This window comes from Chelon labrosus, assembly GCF_963514085.1.
Source record: "Chelon labrosus genome assembly, chromosome: 12".
Taxonomy (NCBI): domain Eukaryota; kingdom Metazoa; phylum Chordata; class Actinopteri; order Mugiliformes; family Mugilidae; genus Chelon; species Chelon labrosus.
In genome coordinates, this window is record NC_140345.1 from 9,692,335 (window position 1) to 9,712,168 (window position 19,834).

At 40.3% G+C, this 19,834-nt stretch overlaps 3 protein-coding genes across 3 annotated transcripts; all 3 read right to left on the reverse strand.

Annotated features, from left to right (window-relative positions):
• Positions 1–1,109: 1,109 nt before the first annotated feature.
• On the reverse strand, positions 1,110–11,837 carry sphk2 (sphingosine kinase 2). The gene is made up of 8 exons (XM_084556845.1): positions 11,792–11,837; positions 8,453–10,054; positions 6,537–6,686; positions 6,342–6,436; positions 6,076–6,191; positions 5,506–5,709; positions 3,759–5,370; positions 1,110–3,430 (listed from the first exon to the last, which is right to left on the reverse strand). Exons 2-8 carry the CDS (start codon positions 8,913–8,915, stop codon positions 3,368–3,370), a joined length of 2,703 nt encoding a protein of 900 aa, XP_084412971.1. The 5' UTR covers positions 8,916–10,054; positions 11,792–11,837; the 3' UTR covers positions 1,110–3,367.
• A 352-nt stretch (positions 11,838–12,189) lies between these two features.
• On the reverse strand, positions 12,190–15,796 carry rpl18 (ribosomal protein L18). Its single transcript, XM_084556846.1, has 7 exons — positions 15,762–15,796; positions 15,040–15,126; positions 14,793–14,900; positions 13,839–13,937; positions 13,615–13,738; positions 12,803–12,872; positions 12,190–12,322 (listed from the first exon to the last, which is right to left on the reverse strand). The coding sequence occupies exons 1-7, from the start codon at positions 15,762–15,764 to the stop codon at positions 12,247–12,249; spliced, it is 567 nt and encodes a 188-aa protein (XP_084412972.1). The 5' UTR covers positions 15,765–15,796; the 3' UTR covers positions 12,190–12,246.
• Positions 15,797–16,705: 909 nt separating this feature from the next.
• Positions 16,706–18,661, reverse strand: LOC311497682 (mpv17-like protein). The gene is made up of 4 exons (XM_084558029.1): positions 18,286–18,661; positions 17,149–17,219; positions 17,022–17,051; positions 16,706–16,930 (listed from the first exon to the last, which is right to left on the reverse strand). The coding sequence occupies exons 1-4, from the start codon at positions 18,617–18,619 to the stop codon at positions 16,811–16,813; spliced, it is 555 nt and encodes a 184-aa protein (XP_084414155.1). The 5' UTR covers positions 18,620–18,661; the 3' UTR covers positions 16,706–16,810.
• Between the last annotated feature and the right edge of the window lie 1,173 nt (positions 18,662–19,834).

Genomic DNA, 19,834 nt, shown 5'->3' on the forward strand with positions numbered 1-19,834 from the left:
TAAGAATATAGAGATGTTTTATAATTTATTTCTTGTAAAAATAAGCGTTTGATAAGTAACAAAAATATATATAGTTTCCATGCAAAGGGAGCATCTTTTAGAGATTTACAAATAAAATGCTAACGGTAAGTGAGACACATAAAGCCTAAGGTTAGAAGGTTCTTTTCATTCATTCATCTTTTGTACCCGCTTATTCCTGTTAAGGGTCGCGGGGTCTGCTGGAGCCTATCCCAGCTGTCATCGGGTGAGAGGCGGGGGTACACCCTGGACAGGTTGCCAGTCTATCGCAGGGCTAACACAGAGAGACAGACAACCGTTCAAACTCACATGTACACCTACGGCCATTTTAGAATCACCAATTAACCTAATGAGCATGTCTTTGGACAGTGGGAGGAAGCTGGAGTACCCGGAGAGAACCCACCCAGACACAGGGAGAACATGCAAACTCCACACAGAAAGGCCCAGTCGGCCCATGGATTCGAACCCGGGACCAGCTCGCTGTGAGGCATCAGTGCTAACCACCTCTCCACTGTGCCGCCTGTTAGAAGGTTCTATAAAATTAAAAATCTGCTTAGTTACACTAATTAAAATCATCACATTATGTTTAATTCCTGTTTATTGTATCAACAGATCAAACTTACCAGGTTGTTGTGGGCATACTGATTTTTACTACAGATAAATTTAGACTTTAGTTGTTATTGTTTCTAAATATCACACATTAATCACCAAGAAAGCTCCCTAAATGGTGATACAGTAGATGAAAGTATGTTTTCATGCATAATTTATTTATTCTCTTACAACTTTCAGAGAGGACATCCTTAGTGGTTTGCTTTTAGTTTCATTTCATTAGATTAACAGTGCCTGGTTCAGAGATATGATACTCCCTGGGCTCACTGGGGTAAAAGGATTTGGTTAAAAGCTTTCTCCAAATGGGATAAATAAACAACAAGTGTTCAAGAAGAAGGAAAAACTACTGGGAAATGTTCCACGGTTACTTATCTTCTTTAGTTATTATTACACTGAGACTGGCGAGGAAAATCGCACTGAATAATGTTTAATGCTACACTTAAAACAATTCCACCAATTATCAAAATATTGTTTCTGAATTACGCAGTCCCCCTCTGTTCAAATGAGATTAGATCTATGATCAAAACATGAAGACAAATTTGTATGATGGACAAAAATGCATGAATTTGCTCCAGACAAACTTATGAAGTTACGTTTATTCAAAACCATATATAACTATTAACTGTACATATGTATATATATGTTCATTTTTTAGTTAATAATTACAATTTCATCTATAACACCATGGTCCCAGCTATGGCCATAGACGACAACTTGTTTAGGAAGGTAAACTGTCATAACTAGTCCTCTTGTACATACAGAGTAAACATTTTGAAAGAAAAAATAGAAAAAAAAATAGATAGATTCTTCTATTTGGTAATTTTCCAAGCCCAGACTGTTGCAATCACATTCTGTATCTGTGTAAGCACATGGAAACTGTGGTAGTCTAGCTGCATTGTGTTCTTAAAGGAATAAAACAAAAGCACAACTATCATCATGGTAAGCAAAACATTTTACTCCATTTTCTGCAGTCAGGTTTAAACAGTTCATGATCAACAGCCAGAATTTACAGGATTATTATACAAAGGCATTGATTTGTCCAGGCAAGACCAAGACATACAATATGTAGCTGATGACTAAAGCGGTTGGCACATGATCTTACTGATTGATAAATTCCACATGCTATTGTATATCAGCAGGTTTCATTAGAGCAAAACAAATTCCTACAACACAACAATTCCTTGTAGGGCTCGAAAGGCTGCTGTTTGATCTCACTTACCATCAATTGTTCTCAAGACATTTTAATTTTTGAAAACCAGTTTGTCACTGGCAAAATTTATCACAGTGCAAGTTGCTTTTCCTCTAGCAGATTTACCTTATGATCAAACATGTAATCTGACAATACAGCACTGCTGAATCTTAGTGTAGTCTCCTGGTTTGTCTCTACTGCAGGATTTTAAAGTTTCTAAAAGATTTTGTAAACAGTCAGTGTTTAAAATTGCAACACCATTTAAGTCATTTGAGCTGATGAATGCAATGTGCTCCATTTATTAGTATCTGACACACGCATGCATTTTCTGAAATAAAACATTGCATCAGACTCTGTGTTAGTTGTATGTAGGTAGTAATATGCATTCTAGTGGTGTGATATTCTGTGCTGCTTCAACTCCAGTTTTTGTGCAAAATAAATGCACTACTTACGACCTAACTGAGGCAGGTAATGTCTTCTAATTACACGTAACTCGGAGATACTGATGTATTCTAAATCTAAAATAGTGTTGAGGGCTAAAGCTGTGATTTTTTAAAAAAAACAAACAAACAAACAGGCTAAAAGCACTGACAAAAAAAGCTTCCTTCGTTCAGACATTTTTATGTTCAGTGTGTTGCAAAGACAGATATCATTGATATCATTGTCGTGCATCCACGAGAAAAACAAGCAGATTATGCAAAGTAATAATGGTTACCGTTCAACGGTGCCATTGTTACTTCTCAAGTGATGACCCGAAAAGCTTGATCTTGCTGCTCTGCACTGATTCGCTTCCCTGAACTAAAGTGTACTTGTAGCCACATTTTGTCTACTGATGCTTAACAGTGGTTGTGTAGCATGCTGAAAAGATTGTTTTGAAGTAGTTCACTGACACTAATAGGTGGACAGAGAAGAAGATTCAGGTTCCTTACGTAAGACAAAAGGGGCAAAGGTACAACTGTCAGATAAGGCATTCCTCTAAGGGGCCAAGGTTTTGGAGATTCAGACATTGGAGGTGGTGGTGAAGCTGAAGATAAAGGACTAGGGCAATTGTCATGGGTGCTGCTGACCCAAGTGAATCTCAATGTATTTTTTATAACTTTTGTTGTTTAAAAACTGAATTGAATCCAATTAATCTCCACCTCGATGTAAGGCAAAACTCAGGTAGTGCTTTTCTGCATGCATACTACTATGTATACACCCAACACATGCACTCTCTGCACAAAAAAAAATCCATAAACATTCTATTGTTCTTCCCTCTTATTATCCCAGGCTGTGCAGTTTTCATGCTTCGCAGGGGTATGCTGAGCGTAATCCAACAGCTGTGCAATGAGGCGCATTTTTCATCCATTTTCAAATTCACTATTAATCCCTGCAGTCATGCTCCAATGTTGCGTGGCTCGGTGGGTTATCCCTTTCAATAATCCAGAGAAAAGCAGTTTCTGCAATCCAGGCCAGGCTATTTTAAGTCTCTATGACAGCCCCACCCTTCCTCGGAGAATAGATGGCAGCAGAGATTATGCTGATATGTCAATCACCTCAACCAGTCTCTGATCAGAATCTGGTAATCTTCACACCCGAGTCTCCAACAATGAGACGGGCCATGGATTGATGAACCTGTGAAATAAAGAGATTAGGAAAAAAAGATGACTCATAATAAAATGATATGTCACAATAACACAACACCATAGCATTAATACTCAGTACTGTAATATCATATAGTACAAATAAAATAAAACCGTTTTTCTTGAGGACAGAAGGATATTAGATGACACACTACATGCCAGGCACCAAATAATGCAGACTTGTGATTTATTTAGGAATCCAAATATTGTCAGCCCTTCAAAGCAGGGCCTAGGAACTTATCTACAGCTCCAACACAGATTACAGCATTTCATGTGATTCAGTAAATTCAATACCAAGCACAATTACTGAGCTTTCTGACCTGTGCTTGTAGCGGCCCATATGGAACAAGTTCTCCATCCACAGTGAGCGTTCCTCGTGTAGACAGAGGCTGCAGCCTGAAGGCCCTGCAGGTGACATGGCTCACATACGGCGAGCTAACGGAGTGGTGTGTTCCTCTTTCCATGGCAAAGAACAGTCTCAGTAGAGTGGCTCTGGAGATCCCTGCTCGCACAAACGTCAGGTGGATCAGCCCATCGTCAAACCTGGCCTGGGGTGCAGCATGGAGGTCAGCCCCGAGGTGGGACTGATAAAGGGCCAGGACCAGGACAAAGTCCCCTTCAATAGTGACCCAATCTCGGGTTGGAATGGGTTGGTCGAGGGGGGGTAACAAGTCATCTCTTGGTAGATTTAAAGGCAGTGAGACAAATGGACGGTTCTTGTATGGTCCAGCTGGTTCGGCAATATCGAAGTTAAAAGATGAGGATGGTGTGCGTAAAGAGGGTGAGGGTGAGGTGGAATTTGGGGTGTTAGGACGGGGGACGAGGTAGGATGATGAGTGTGGGGAGGCACATGAAGGGGAAGAGGGAGGTGTTGGAGACAGAGACAAAGAGAGGGACGGGAGTTTAGGTGGGAGGGAGTTTGAGTGTGAGTGCTGGAGGAGTGAGAGGGGCCTCGGCCGGGAGGCATTCTGGTTTTGGTCCAGGGTTTTGGGCTTGTAAGAGAAGGGAGAATGACGGAAAGGAGAAGAGATGGTGAGAGATCGTTCACGAGCGACTTCCAGTGGATAAACTTCTTTCTGGTAGTAGGTTCCATTGAGATCCATGTCCGCGACCCCATATGAAGTTCCAGAGTTTGTGTCAGCCTCCTGATTGACAGGCTGGTTGAAGAGAGCGCTGGCTATCTGACTTGACGGGGCTGAATTCTTTCTGAGAACCTGTCTGGTTTCCTGAAGACCATCCTCATAAGTGTTACAACCCCGTGGCTCTTCATCTGCCTCTCGACCCATGTCTACGCCATAGCTCTCTCCCAGCTCTCTCGCATGCAACACTCCCTCCACCTCTACAGAACCGCCACTGCCTTCCCCATCCTTCCCCATAACCTCCTCCTCCATCTCACCAGAGCCTTGATCTGTTGTTCCCTCATCTTCCCCTTCATCCTTGATCCTCGTCAACCTTTCTTCCCTTCCCATATTGCAGTCATCCCTTTCATTTGATTCTGAACTCGTCCCAGACCTCTCCGAGCATGTCCCCAACTTCTCCTCTTCTGCTTCCATCTCCACCTCCCTCTCTCTGTCCTCTGCCAGACTGCTCGCCCTTACCACACCAGTTCCTCCTCCTCTGGCCCTCTCCCTTCTCCTCTCCCTTTCTCTTTGTCTCTCCTCTTTTTCCCTCTCTCCCTCACCCTTACGCAGACTCCTCTGTTCACTGATGCCCATATCAGAGCAGGTGCGATGGATAGGTGTTCGACAGAAGCCCTCCAGGCCTTCTGTGATACTGCGGGAGAGGGGTCTCCTTGGGGGAGGAGGTGTCATATCTGGTGAAGCGGGGACAACAGAGGGGGGCAGGAAGGACAGACGACCCTTGTAGGATCGTAGAGAAGCTATGCGCACTAAGGTGCCAAGGGTGAAGCGAGCTGAGCCCAGGCCACGATACCTGGAATAACAAAAGATTTCAGGTAAAGCTTTGTGTTTAAAAGAAACTGAGTGATGTCACATAATGCAGGAGGAAATATAGCTATGTTTCAATGAGCAAACAACAAGTAAGCAGCAAAAGCAATTACACACCCACCTCTCACTCTCAATGTCCACATCGGAGACAAAGCCCCAGGCAACAGAAAGGAAGGAAAACAGTCTCCTGGGTGCTGCAGGGCGGCTGTTGTTAGAGGGAGCAGGGCTCGTTGTCACAGAGACCAGGTCCATGGGTCGGACACCGCCTCGACAGAGCAAAAAGCAGCAGTTCAAAAGGAGGGGCTCTCGAAGGCACATGTCATACCTGAGGGAGATATAAATATACAACAACAACCCCGTCAGTAAAGATAAAGAGAGAACTGTCCAAACAACGGTTCAGTACAGCTTTCTTTCACTATTCAGATATCTAGTTCTTGATAACTAAGGTGACGATAATAACACCAAAACACATTGCTCTTTGTTTATGGAAACAATTACTGGTCTACTTGAGTTGATAATTACAAAAGGCTCCCTTACAAGAGGTCAGTTCAACTGTGTGATATGTTTGACTCATTCAGAACTATTCTGTGTTCAAAAACAAATATAAATGTCATTTTTTGTCTAGTTCCACACACAGGTTTCTACCAACACAGACACAGAATTTACAGATATGATAAGTAGATGTTCCCACCCTGCGTTATGGTTGATGGAGCCAGCCAGTGCATTCCCAGAGCCACAAGGAAGAATGCCGACAGGTGTTTTTATTGCTTGTTCCCAGTCTGGTCGCTCCATCAGCCCATTAATTACCTGCAGGAAACAAGGACAGTAGATTCAGAAAATTACATTGGTGAACACAGACTCACATGTACAGTATGTGCAAAACAAAACAAAGTCTCCCCTTTGGATATATCTTTAAATGTCACTGTGTAAATCTCTACAACAACAAAAAAAACTCACCTCATGCAGCAGGCCATCCCCAGAAACAATGATGATGCCATCCCACTCTTGTAGAGGTATCTCTCTGATAAGCTCTCTGGCATGGTTCTGTCGTTCTGATAGAGGTTAATTCAGTTAATGTCTGTTATTGTTGTACAGTAAGTAAATATGTATATAATCTGGCTTCAGTGGCTGTTTTTGGCTTTAGTGTACTACCTGTCTGTATAAGGTTGTAGCTGATGTTGGCCTCTCTGATCATTGGCAGGATGTGGGTCTGACACCACTGCATTGCCTGGCCCCTTCCACTGAAGGGATTGACCAATAACAGCAGTCGCTTGGGACGAGGTAGCAAACTTCTTGAAAACTCTGTGTAAAACAGAAAGGAAAGCATAAATAAGTTAAAGCCTGCATTGCTTTTATCCAGGACAAAGAAAGCGTTTCATTGCATTTTCCAAAGACAGCCAACTGGGACGTAAGTTAAGCTGTCACCAACACGGGACCTTAAGCGCATTCAACCATGTAAGCTTCATTTATTTCACCTGACGGGATCGACTTCTCATTGCTCAGGGCTGCCATTCAAGGGCGTCAATTAATCTTTTAGGTTCAGACACATGGTAAAAGAAATGTGTACCATTTTCAGCACAGAAATGTAAAGATGGTTAAAATATCTTTTCACTGAGTTAAATCATCATCTTAACTCTTTCTTCATTCTAACATGAGATTAGAAACATAAATGTGTAGTTAACTCCAACTAAGGCATAGTATAGTATTGAAGGATGCCAATAGTGCAGAAAGGATATGAAAGCGTTGAACCCTCAGATAATCCTGGATTACGCAAACGAAAGCAAATCAGCAGGAAACTCAGCTAACCACAGCTGTAATGCCCATCAGCATAAAAATGAACTGAATCCAGACAGTGATTCAGTGATTCAGCAGTGCCGAGTGGGTTAAGTTAGTTATGAATTAAGCGGAGCAGGCAAGGGACAATCAGAGGACAGGGGAAAATAAGCTTTGTCACTGTTGGAGGAAGGGGGCTGTGATGTTATAGGAGATCCTAAGTCTAAAGAGGTGAAACAAAAGCTACTGCGTAAGGATGTGCGAGGTATGGAGAGAAAAGGGTAAAAACACACAAAGAGTTATTTTTTTCAAAACTTAGGTTAGTGAATATAGAAACGTGGGAAGGAGTGGCAAGCAATAGCAGTCACCCCACCCTCTCTGTCTCTACATTTCACTTTAAATGATACAGAGCATGTGTGAAGCACAGATAAGAAGAAAGAAGGAAATTAAAAAAAGTAAAGTTAGATATAAACACACTCAAGAATAACATTTAGTGACGTGAAACAAATAAACAAAAAATAAATACTTTGGATACTTAATCTCACATCCTCTTGGCGTGTATTAGTGTTAATCTGTTTTGTTTGCTAGATAACTCCTAAAATGCTCCTAAAACCAACCTTGGCAGCATATACTCAGAGACTGACTGTGTGCTGTACATACAGAAAAGTTTTGGGTCACTGTGACATGAAGCTATACTTAGCAGGCATTGACAAAGGAGGCATAAATCAAAGCAGAATGCGGCAACATTGTGTGGTTTTCTATAGGAAACAACATGAATTCAAGTCTTGTTCATGAAGACAAATGTAAAGGTCAGATAAGGGAAAAATACTTATCTAGACTAATTGAACTCTACAATACCAATGATCAAGGTTCCTAAAATTAGAGCAACTCTTCAGTTTGAGGTTGCTGCAACAAGCAAAAGTAACCGACGAATGGATCTTAATATTTCATCTTGATCTATCAAAATGTAGATGTTTGGGACTGGCAGAAACAAAAGGTTTCAAGAGACTGTGATTTATAGACCAAAATGTTCACTGATGATTAAACAGGAAAATAATCAGAATATTAATTCATCCTGAGAATGATCAATTGTGGCCTCAGTGTTCATTGTCATTCAGAAGCTGACATATCTTAACCTAGATCATCATGACTTACTGGCATGAAAGCTGCCCGAGAACCCGGAAAATGCACGCACTTCATAATGTGTAGTTAATGGACTATTACAATCACTTGTATGATCTGGTAAAAAAGCACAGCACACAAACTGGACAGACAAGCTCAGAAAACACACTCACCAGTGTCAGCAGTGACGGTCACACCTCTGAGCAGACACTGCACAGCAGCCGACCACCTCTCAGCTTCGGGTCTGCTTTCTGCCAGATAGGCCCTCACCTGCCTGCGCCGAGACACCCCTTTCCGTCGTTTTCCTGGTGGGTACCAGTACAGCACCAGCAGAGGGGGTGCAGGGGAACGAGGGCAGCTGCACCCCACCAGCTCTGACAAAGGCAACAGGAGACGGGCTTCCTTTCCAGGCCGTGGTGACAGGCGCTGAATATGTATGTGGGTGTGCGTCAGGGTCAAGGCATAGTTGGATGCCGGAGCCGGAGCTGGGGAGGCAGCCGGGGAGAGCCCTCCTGGACCACCAGGGCTGTTGGGGCAGCTGTTATTGTTGCCGTTACTGCCTGATCCCCAGCAGGCAAACTGCCCATGAAGGAGGGCTTCTGCTGGAGAAGGTGAGGAAGGGTCTGGAGATCGCATCCTTAATGCTCAGATGGACAAAGTGTATCAGTCTAATGAGCTTCAGGGTAGAATCGTCTGCAGTTTGGGGACTGAGTGGACAGCTCTTTAAGGTTTGCAGAGGAAATCAAAATGTATCTGAATGTCTGTCTTGAGAACTTTATCCCTGAAATCTCTTCAAACGGTTCCTCCTCTTCAGTGCTTTAATTCAAGAGACAATGTCTCATGTCCCTGCCTGTCCATTCCAGATATGTCTTCACTTGAAAAGAAATAAAAAAAACTTCCTGCAGTTCAAAGCTTCTTCTGTTTAGAGTATTTATCCAGTAAAGATGAGAACTGCTAAACACCAGTCTTTGTGTCACAGTTAGAAAGCTCCCATCACAGTTTGATCTGAAAACGTCAGCTTCTACAGTTTGCTGCCAGCTGAAAGGTGGATAGGCAATACTTTAACATATTCAGAGAGCACAAGACTTAAACATGTAAAAATCAGTCAATTCAACAAAAGTGTTCTTCACAAAGATTGCATAAGTACAAAAATAAGTTTACATCACAACTTAATGCCGCCTACTGTGATAGCAACATAAGGCAGCCTAGCAGCTACTTACATTAAGAATAAAACTTTAAATAATTACACAGATGGACAAAACTGAAGCTCTCAGTTGCATTAAAAATATATCCATTAAGTATGCATGAGACAAAAAAGCAAACACACCTTGTTAAGACAAGGAGGCTATAACAATTAATTAATTAAATTAATGCACAACTAAAAATGTCTGTAGAGTATTTTGCATGGTAAGTGCTGCCTGCAATATAATTAATGCCACTAAGATATGATAAGTGCAGGAACATCAAGACCTTTGATATCTCTATTGCTATCTCGAATCTCAGCGATCTATACAACACAGACAAGACACGTGACAAGGCCAGTCCCTAGACAGTAGTGTGATACATTAAAGTTTCATGCCCCAAAAAACAACATACTCCACAAGAGGAGGAGCAGCACAAAGTAAAACAGATGGAGCAACAAAAACGACAACAAAAAAAAAACACAAAAACAAAACAAAACACAAACAAGGAGACAGTTCCAGGTCGGTCCTTAGTTTATGTCATCTTAATGTCCTTTAGCCAAGCCTCACGTTCCCTCACGAAGATCTCTGTTCCTGTGTGACGAAAAACAGTCCATTTTAAAAGTGTGGGGGGAAAAAAATTAGAAAAGAGCAGATAGTTAAGAATTATATATATATAAAAAAGAAAACACACTACACATACTGAATAAAACTGTTCCTGACATTCACCTGGATTTTACTGTGCAGAGGAAAACCTTTCTGCATCACACTTTTTAGAGCTGAACAAGTACAGAAAAGAACTGCAATGATAAGAGGAAGAGATTACGATTACAGCATGAAGCAATCTAAGAGCCATGATGCCCCTTGACCTTAGGTGCGTCTACACTGAAGCGCAGCATGACTAAGAGTCACACATACTCAACCGCTGTGCTGAGACACTGCATCGTTTCGGATGAAAGGTTGCGTGACAATGACCGCAGTTCGTTGGCATTTTCATATTCAGGGCTTTTGCCAAACAGGATTTGGGGACACAGTGTTTCTTTCACAATCCGAGTCTCGGATTGAGATTTCAAAAACCGCTGACCTAAATGGTACAGGAATTTAGAGGTTTTGCAAGCGTCAGCATTTAACAATCTTGGACGAAACGCCAACTTAATAACCGTCAACGTAACTCTGCAAATTAGTTTGACTATTTGAGTCCTCACATTTATCATGATCAACTCATTATATATGAGAGGTAATAAAAATGTTAATGCCAAGTCAGCAAGATTTAGATCTCTAAGTGCATAAAAGTCTAAGGACTAGACTATCACTGTGGGTCATCAGTACACCCTAAATTAATAAACTGGTCACAGCTTTTTTTTTAAGCCAGTCAGGAAACATAATGCAATCTGCAGTGCAGACAAAATCAATACTTGGCTGATGGCCTGTCCAGATAAAACACACAGAAAAGGTCCTCACTGATGCCCATTGTTGCACCTTGCGTCCTTGAAACACAGGGCGGGGACACCCAGAAATAATAATACGCACAGGCTAAGTTTGTCTCCCACACAATGAGGCTGTTGTTGAGTGACTTCTGGGTATTTTGGACAACTTTGAGCCGGGTCATACTTTAATTCATCAAACTCTTTGAACCAAAGGAACTGTTGCGAACCTAGAAACGACATTAGCAGCTTGTCTGGTTGTCTAATGACAAACTAAAAGCTGTTCCACTCTTAAAGTTTAATCGATGTTGTCCAGCTAGCAGTTTGACAGACTGTTAGCCAGCTAGCTAACTCACTCCACTGTAGCTGCACTTTATCACTCACACCACAGTAGAGCCGGAGAGTCTTATAAAGTAACAGCCTGTACACTAAGTATGAAAAAGCAGAAAGAGTTTGGAGTTATATTTTAATTTACGCCAAATGAAGGTGCTAGCAAGTGGCATGAACATAGCGACAGTAAACGTTAGCTACTGTAAACTGCTGCCTGACAAGAGCAACACAGCATTGTCAGTTAGCAGCGGCTAGTTGACTTGTAGCCCGAGTTAAAGCCAACTTACTACAGTATTGAAATGTTATTTCTTTTAAAACCGAGTCTACAATGTCTTCACACCAAGAAGCTCTTGTTTGACTTAAAAGCTTTCTAGTTGCGTTTAATTAACATGGTAACCAAGTTAGCGCAGATGGGTTAATATGGTAGTGTTAGCTAGCGGACGTTATGATCCGCTTCTATTTAGGCGAGTAAAACTAAAAACTGTAATTATTAGGAGCTTATTTTTTTTGCCTTTATAGGTTTACTTTGAACCAAGTTAAAAACAACACAACACGGCCACAAAGAAGCCACAATTACCTCATCTTGTCTCCGGTCTCACGACGACAGACGCTGGCTCTGAAACAGCCGTGGCTCGGTGCAGGAAGTGTCTGGAGACGCAGCAGCTTTGAGCGGCGGAGAGGAAATCCAATGACGATAAGGAAAACATTGCAACACCCACCGACATTCTCCAATCATTGACAGGCCACCACTTCCTGGCTAAGTCATTTGTTATCAGGCCACGCTGATAAATACTGATCAAATAATTTACCCCCCAACATTTACATTAAAACGGACGTAATTGAGAGTAAAAACAGCTGCAGTCGCATCAAAGTCTTCTCCTGTGATGTTAATCAGAGCGTCAGGGTCTGCTTAAATGTACGTTATCACATGTTAACAACCCTGTCAGTGAAGGTTGAAGAAAGCACAAAGACCTCTTTTTTTTGTACAGCCAATGTTTTATTCGTGTCAGATTGCATGAAAAACAAAACAGACTAGTTCTTGTAGCCACGGCTGGCTCTGCGACCACGAGCTCTCTCGAACTTCCTGCCCTTGGAGCGAACATAGGGCCTAGAAAGACAAAAAAAAAATGTATTGTTTAATTCCAACATCACTGGAATGTAGGAATACACACGTCTGTAAAAGGTCAATTCTTCCACAGATCTAAATGGCCGCTGTTTTTTCCTCAAACTCCAAATCAGAATCCCTTTGTTACCTTTTATAGTAAAGTGTTCATATCATAGTGTGAATCATCATCAAACTATGTTGATAGTACATGACAAAGCTCAGTATCTTACACATCTAACAAAGGCGGAATGCTAAGGGACATTTCTTCCTGAAAACAAGTCTCAGATTAACGGCAGCGCTACATTCTTTCACGCTACTTCAACAGCTTGGTGGCAGACAAGGAGGTAAACTATTAATAATTAATGGTATTATTTACTCAGGTACATTTTGTTCTAAGTGTGACAGAAAAAAAATAAAAATAATTCCAACTCTGGTCTTTGTGCTACCCTGACAGCCTGACTAAAGTAACAACTGAACACATACTTGGTGTGGCTGTGAGGGGTTCCAGGGGCTTTTCCAAAGTGCCTGTACACCTCTCTTCCTTTGCGGGGTCCTGGAGAACAAACAAATATTATGGGTTAAATGCAGATATAAATGCTACACACCTCTCAAACACATTAAGGCCATCAACAATCAAGGCCAATACATTTATCTTTTTACATTCAGAGTTTAGACAGACCATAACAGTGGATTCAAAACCTATATTTTATATAAAATTGCAGCTGAAAACCCCAAGGCTCACATACACCAGTAAATAGCAGTTTCCCCTGCTGCCTCTCTTGTAATGATCAGTATAGACAGATACTTTATCCTGAGGTGAATAAATACGCACAGTATAATAACCATACTACAGGCAGTTATTAGTATTATTTGGTAATTCTTTGTTACACCCAAGTTTAAATAGGAAAATTTGTTCTTAGCCAAAAATAACTTGACTCACATGGCAGCACTAAGGCATAACAAAGTCAAAACTTGCTCATCCAGTTCAAGAAGTATTCTCAATAATAGAAAGAAAAATAAAAAACATTTGCTCTTATGAAAGAATGTGAGACTACCCAGAAAGTGTTTATCTGGTGTCCATCACTTTACCTCCATCTTCAGAAGGCAACTAAAATAACTTGCAAGTTGTTGAAGGTGTTGTTCTTTCAACCTTGTGCCCAACTTTCTGAAGTAGTACATAATTTAAAAACATGGCAGAATCAATCTGATCAACAGCAGTATGTCTGGCGTTTTGTAAAAGCATGTACTGCGTGACTCCTGTTGAAAAAATAAAAAATAAAACAACAATTAGTTACCTGACAGCAGCACTGTGCCATGTCCTTTGGGAGTAGCCAAAGCCAGCTGGTCAAAGGTCATCACCTGGCCTCCTGCCTTCAGGATCCTGCGGCGGGCACCGTCAGTAACCCTCAGAGCGCAGATCTGCAGGACAACAAACAGGACGTGTGAACTACTGCAGAGAAACAGTCACAAAACACATTTGTGGAAAATTTCTAACTGAATACTGCATTAAAAGGTTTACCTTGAGCTTGGGGATCTCCTGAATCCTGACATCATCAGTGACTGTTCCCACGACAACAGCGATCTTGTTCTCTCTGCCTGCAAGCTTCATCTTACGGATCTAGCAGGGAGAAAAAACAGAAAGGTTCAACATTACTAAACATCATTTCATATTTCCTTGATAAAGCATCCTTGACTAGGTCTGTGATAATTATATAATGTATTAGTGGCTGGGTGACAGTATTTGCAGACAGATCTAATCTGACCCCACAATAACTTATTTACAGTAACTGAGCAAATCAATTTTATTTGAAACGTCAACCTTCGAACTAATGGGAATACACATCAACCTCAACCAGAAGCTTAAATCGGTGCCATCGTTTAACTTCTTGTGCAAAACTTTTTATTCAAGGCCACAAGGGCAGGGATTCTGAGTGCTTAAGCATGTGTCATTACACCACAGGGACTGAATAAATTAAACTCAACAGCAGTTTGTCAAATTACTTTGCAGTTAAAAAATAAAAACGGACTTAAACGTGATAACAATTGGTCTGGGCCATTACTCTGCACATGGACACTTCTATGGTTCAAGTTGTAATCCGAGCTAACTGCAGGTATCTATAATAACTCATGTCAGGGTGGACATAGATTAAATAACTTCACTTGTGTGTTCTCAAGTTAGTAAGCTTACTATGTTACAGAACTTCTTTCTGCTTTCACACAACAAACTGTTCATGGTTATGAAACAGCATTGGATAGAGATCGATTGTTTAGATTATCGTGTTGGTATTATTTAAATAAAGAGCATAAACCTGAGAAATGCCAGGTGCAAACATACATAAATACAAGTGGATACTTGTAATAAGGACACATGTTGATACCAGGCCTAAACCTGACCAGTAACACATTATACTGTAGACAAAAAGGAGAATTCATTCGTGTTTTCGACAAGTTAGGACAAAAATATCAGACTGACCAGGCGGGAGACGGAGATGGGAGGCCTGTTGGTCCTGCTCATGAACAGCCTCCTCAGGACAACCTTGTTGAAGGGAGCACTAGAGCGACGGGCCAGGAACCTGTACAACTGTGAGAAACCAGCAAGATGGTTAGGAACACCTGTGATCAGATTATTAAGTGTTTAAAAAGGTATCAACTCAGGACTTGACACACCAAGATAACTAGTACTATTAATGTTAAAGAAGAGAGTTTGAGGATAAACTTACCTTGACCAGGAGCCTCAGATAGATATCCTGGCTCTTGGGTTCTTTCCTGTGAACCTTACGGTCCTTGTTGTGCCTGATGTCGACTCCCTTTAAAAGTGAACATATACATAAGTATTTATTGAATGGTTAACAATCAGCACCTACAAGATACATCTGAAGTACCTGAGGACCATTAACGACATCTTAGGTCCGCTGCTAATCTTAAAGAGAGTATTAAACTACACCATTGCTAACGCAGAAACAACATTTAAGACAGAGGAGTTTATATTAGTAGTGAAACACACTACACATGTTCCAAACATAGCTTCAAGCTAACATGTAGCAGAGGCCGGTTCACACGTTCACACTTGTAGCTAAATGCTAACACGATCAAGAGCAAACAAACCAACTCTCTTTAGTGTGACTAAATCTGACATTTGTAAATTCACGTAAACCCTGGCGAAAGGAAACTGCAATTTAGCAGAATATTATAAATTCAGTGCCCGTTTAAAGACTGTTTTCTGGTGAACCTCAAGGCTTAAAGTGGCTACCTGTCGGTTCAAAAGAGGGTAAGCTAATGTGAATTATATGGTCAAATAACAAGAAATCATGACAGGTCAATATCGTATATGATGTTGTGAACATATAAATGTTCTCGTTTATAAGATAAAGTGATTTAATTCAAAGGATGACCGTGGATACATCAGCTATCATATTTTAAAAATTCAGATAACTGCACCTACCATCTTGGACTCAGTACGAAAAGGGAAAAGGAAGGGCAGAGTTCTCGCGATAAACTCTGAGCCGAAATCTCGGGCGTCTGATTGGTTACAGAGTATGCGCTTCCTGCCAGCCTCGGTCAAAACAGCTGTGGTGATTTAGGATGCCGCCTCCAGTGGTAGAAAGAGAAGGAGAGGGTATTTTTTTCCCAAATGTATTATTATTAATATTATTATTAATATTAGCTAATTTGGATTATGTTTATTTGAAATCTCTAAATCATGAGCACACGTCTGTTCATTTGCTACAAATAATGCCAAGTACAAAACATACATAACATTTAAATTTGTATTTTTTTTTTTCGATTTTATTAAATGTAAATTAATTATCTTCCATTTTGCACATTGGTGTATTTATGCATGTTCACAGACATTTGGGAGCAAGGAAGATGAATAGTTTTAGTAATATTTTAATTAATTAATTTATGTTAATGGACAATACAACTACCACATTTGGATTATTCATTAATAGCAATAATCAATTGTCAATTGTAATAAATTATATTTCAATCTTCTTCTTCTGTAACCGCTTATTCCTGTTAAGGGTCGCGGGGTCTGCTGGAGCCTATCCCAGCTGTCATCAGGCGAGAGGTAAATTATATTACAATAATGAAATTAATAAATAACATTGTATTTAGTAAAATGAATACATACTGCAAATTTCAGAGATGTACAAAAAAATACAAAGCACTCTTTCAGGATATGTGTGAGGAAAAATAGATTTACTGAGCAGTTTAAATCTTTATAAATTATTTGAATAAAAATTAAGAAAAGCTTTATTGGTTTCAAAATATATGGTATCATCAACAAAATTATCCCTCTATAGACCGTCTAAAATAAGAACTGATGCAATGTTCTCTAAGACAGGGAAACTCAAACAACAGTTTAAATCAGCTGATTCACAAAGATGTGACCATTATATTCACAGTTTATCTAATTTTCCCTACAATGAGTGTTAACTAATGTCATCATTAAAAAAAAAAACGTTGCTGAAGGACCGTTGATCTCTAAGTTTATTCGAGTTTGTTGCTGCGCTGCTGTCTGAGGTGACACAGGAAAATTGTGAAAGTCAACGCGATTCCTCCCAGAAACACCGTCCGTGCCACAGGGGGGACGAAGGCAAAGTTTACAGCCTAGGATGGTGACAGAAAAGAAAAAAGATTAACGTCTGCCATATGCATTTCTATGTATCTGTGTGGGGAAAAAAAATACTTAATATCTCACCTGCATTGTGGACCAATATACCACACCAGCCTAAAGATTAACAGACATTAATTAATGAATAAATATTCTGCATAACATGTAGCCACCCTGATCATCATGGAAGGACAAATTATGACTTTGTATGTACCTTATAAGATGTCCAGAATTTCTGTCTCCAGTCTTCAAGCAGGTCATCTTTGTTTTCTAGTAAACTTAGACCTGAAACATAAAGGTTGGTTTTGATCCAATGGTTCAGTCAGAATAAAAATGTTAACATTCAAATAATTTCTGTGCAGTTTCCAACATCGGTGTGATTTGTCACTAAATACCTGGAAACCTGAAAACGGGGGTAATCTTTTAGTCAGTGCACAGCAGAGGTCACCACATGAAAGTTTGATATTTTAATATAGACAAACATACAATTCAACATTCAATATATGAAAAACAAAGCTGACAAAACCAAGTCAATAATGGTGGAAAGAGTATGTAGAATATGACACAAACCATCTTTCATATGCAGACACCGTTGGTTTTTAAAATCAGAAAAATAAATAAACAAATAAATAATGATTTAATGCTCTATTTAGAAAAACTATTTTCCTCATTATTAGTGATTAATCTGCCCTGCATCTCCATTTTAATAGGCCCATTTTGTGTCATATTCTCAGATTTAATCATGTTATGGAGAGGAGTTTATATTTCACAACTATATTCACTCTAATCTTTCAAGAGTGATTCTCGTTTGATTGAACCTTTTTCGTGAAAAAATATACTAACTGAGATGAGTTTGTGAAGAGATTGTAATTAGGACTCAACCACAGCAATGAACCCCATTTCCATGGTAACAGCCAATGACCTACTGACCAGTGTCTCCACTGTCTCTATACTGTATTGTTGTAGAAGATTGAGCAAGATTTAAAAGGTCCAGCACTGACTCTGTAAGACTTTATGCTATAAGTTTTCTGTTACACACACTTGTTACACTAACACTGGACTGAATGCTCCAAATACAGAAACAGCTGAAAGATATAATGATGTTGTGTGGTAATTTAAACTGTGAATGACCAGAAGATGGATTTACAGTAGATGTATATATGAAGCATGACTATGTTGATCTAAGTAGGAGCTCATCAAGGAAAATATAAGGAAATCATACACCAGTAAAGTGAATCTGAATCTTTTATCAAATTGCAGTGTAGCAGACACCAGAATTACCTAAAACCCAAACAGAGGCATTAAGAGGAAGCACAGCAAATTATTTCAATAGTCTTCATGACACGCTTACCGATATAAAAGGCACTGATGGTGAGAGGCGCTGCAACCAGCTGATCCACCACAACTTTTCCTGTCACCGCCTTCACTCCGCCTCCAGGCAGCATCCTCTCCAGCCCTCTGAGCCAGTGATAGTTGAAGTTGGCATGGAAACAGAAACCGACAGTTGCCACTTTGGCCGTTTGACGCCAGTCGATGCCAGCTGAATCCTCGGATGTGGATCCCGCGGCATGTTTCCCGCCCAGCACGCTCTGCTGTATGAGGTCAGCCGAGGCAAACAGTGCTGTGTATCCCAGGACGTTACTGATGTACGGGTGAGCCTTGAACACAGCCCAGGCCCGGTTCATCGTGAAACTGTGTGATGAGGGAGGGAATTAAAGCTGACTTCATCCAACAATGGGCCACTGGGTGTTGCTAATTTACAATATGGTATTTGGAAGAGAGGAAAGTAAATAAATAATTATAGATGTTGAGAAAATTAAGCACAATTAATAGCATGATTAAATATTATCCACTCACTAATAGTGTTTTATTTTGAATCGGACAAAGTTTTCAGTTTTATCCATATATTAGTCAGACCTACCTTTCAGTTTGTCTCTTCTCACTCTTCTTCAATTTCCAGAGCCAAACAGGCACAAAGTCTTCTCTGATAGGTCCTGTTGGGCTGGGAGGAGGAGCAGAGGTAACTCTAGAAGTGACGGAGGTCTTCTCACCAGGTCAAAGTTCTGCCACCGGTGCAGGGAATGTGTGATAAAACCTTTATCAGCCTGCCGGAGAGGAATCTGAGAAAACAGCACATGTGAAGAACGATACAGTAGTTACCGACTAAGCAATAATCTGCAGCCTGTCAAACTCATCCAACTCAATTAACCCATTGCACACCGCACATTGTTTTTATGACAGTGATCTATCATGGCTGTTATACTTTACCTTATAAGCAAGATCACTTGAGTAATTTTCTGTAATGTCTGTCAAACAGTAAGCATGACCTACCACGGATTTTGAAGTTGAAGCCACACTAGTAAGCCAGCAGCGTAGCCTTCTAGTTGGAAGCACATGTGGTGTCACTATAAATAGATGCCAGTCCTGCAGCAGTGGTTCCCTCCTTCGAGTAAAACACAAAATCCACAAAATCTTGACGATATGATGTAGGCAAAGGGTTGTGTTGTTGCATTAAGAAGCTAGGTTGATGGTCAGAAAGCAGTTGTTGAAAGAAATTGAACAAAATCAAAAAAATACAGCAATTTACAAGTAAAAACAAGTAAAACAACAGTCCTAATATGGTAAAAATAGAAATTACCCAACTTTTTGTTGTATGTTGTGGCACATTTGTACCACTACCAAATTATACTTTTAAAATCTAAATCAGTAATAAGGAAACAAGAAATTCAAATGAAAATCTCTTTAAAAGATCAACAGCAAAATGTGAAAATTGTGGAAACGAAAATGTATAAAATTGAGGCCCAGTATCTTTATTTTTCATTTGAGTAAAAAGGACAGCCTATTCACCCACCTGCTGCCATAGATATGTAAAATTCTGTATTTGGAAGGTGTGCTATTGA

What these genes read in the sequence shown, in the direction of transcription:
- LOC311497682 (XM_084558029.1), bottom strand. Translation starts at nt 18,619, where the DNA reads ATGAACCGGGCCTGGGCTGTGTTCAAGGCTCACCCGTACATCAGTAAC. An exon ending in CATCAGTGCCTTTTATATCG is followed by an intron (nt 17,220 to 18,285) that starts GTAAGCGTGTCA and finishes TTTATGTTTCAG; the next exon opens with GTCTAAGTTTACTAGAAAAC. An exon ending in AATTCTGGACATCTTATAAG is followed by an intron (nt 17,052 to 17,148) that starts GTACATACAAAG and finishes GTTAATCTTTAG; the next exon opens with GCTGGTGTGGTATATTGGTC.
- rpl18 (XM_084556846.1), bottom strand. An exon ending in TGGCACAGTGCTGCTGTCAG is followed by an intron (nt 12,873 to 13,614) that starts GTAACTAATTGT and finishes TTTGTTCTCCAG; the next exon opens with GACCCCGCAAAGGAAGAGAG. An exon ending in ACCCCTCACAGCCACACCAA is followed by an intron (nt 12,323 to 12,802) that starts GTATGTGTTCAG and finishes TTGTCTTTCTAG; the next exon opens with GCCCTATGTTCGCTCCAAGG.
- sphk2 (XM_084556845.1), bottom strand. Translation starts at nt 8,915, where the DNA reads ATGCGATCTCCAGACCCTTCCTCACCTTCTCCAGCAGAAGCCCTCCTT. An exon ending in GGGATGGCCTGCTGCATGAG is followed by an intron (nt 6,192 to 6,341) that starts GTGAGTTTTTTT and finishes TGTTTCCTGCAG; the next exon opens with GTAATTAATGGGCTGATGGA. An exon ending in ATGGGCCGCTACAAGCACAG is followed by an intron (nt 3,431 to 3,758) that starts GTCAGAAAGCTC and finishes TTTATTTCACAG; the next exon opens with GTTCATCAATCCATGGCCCG.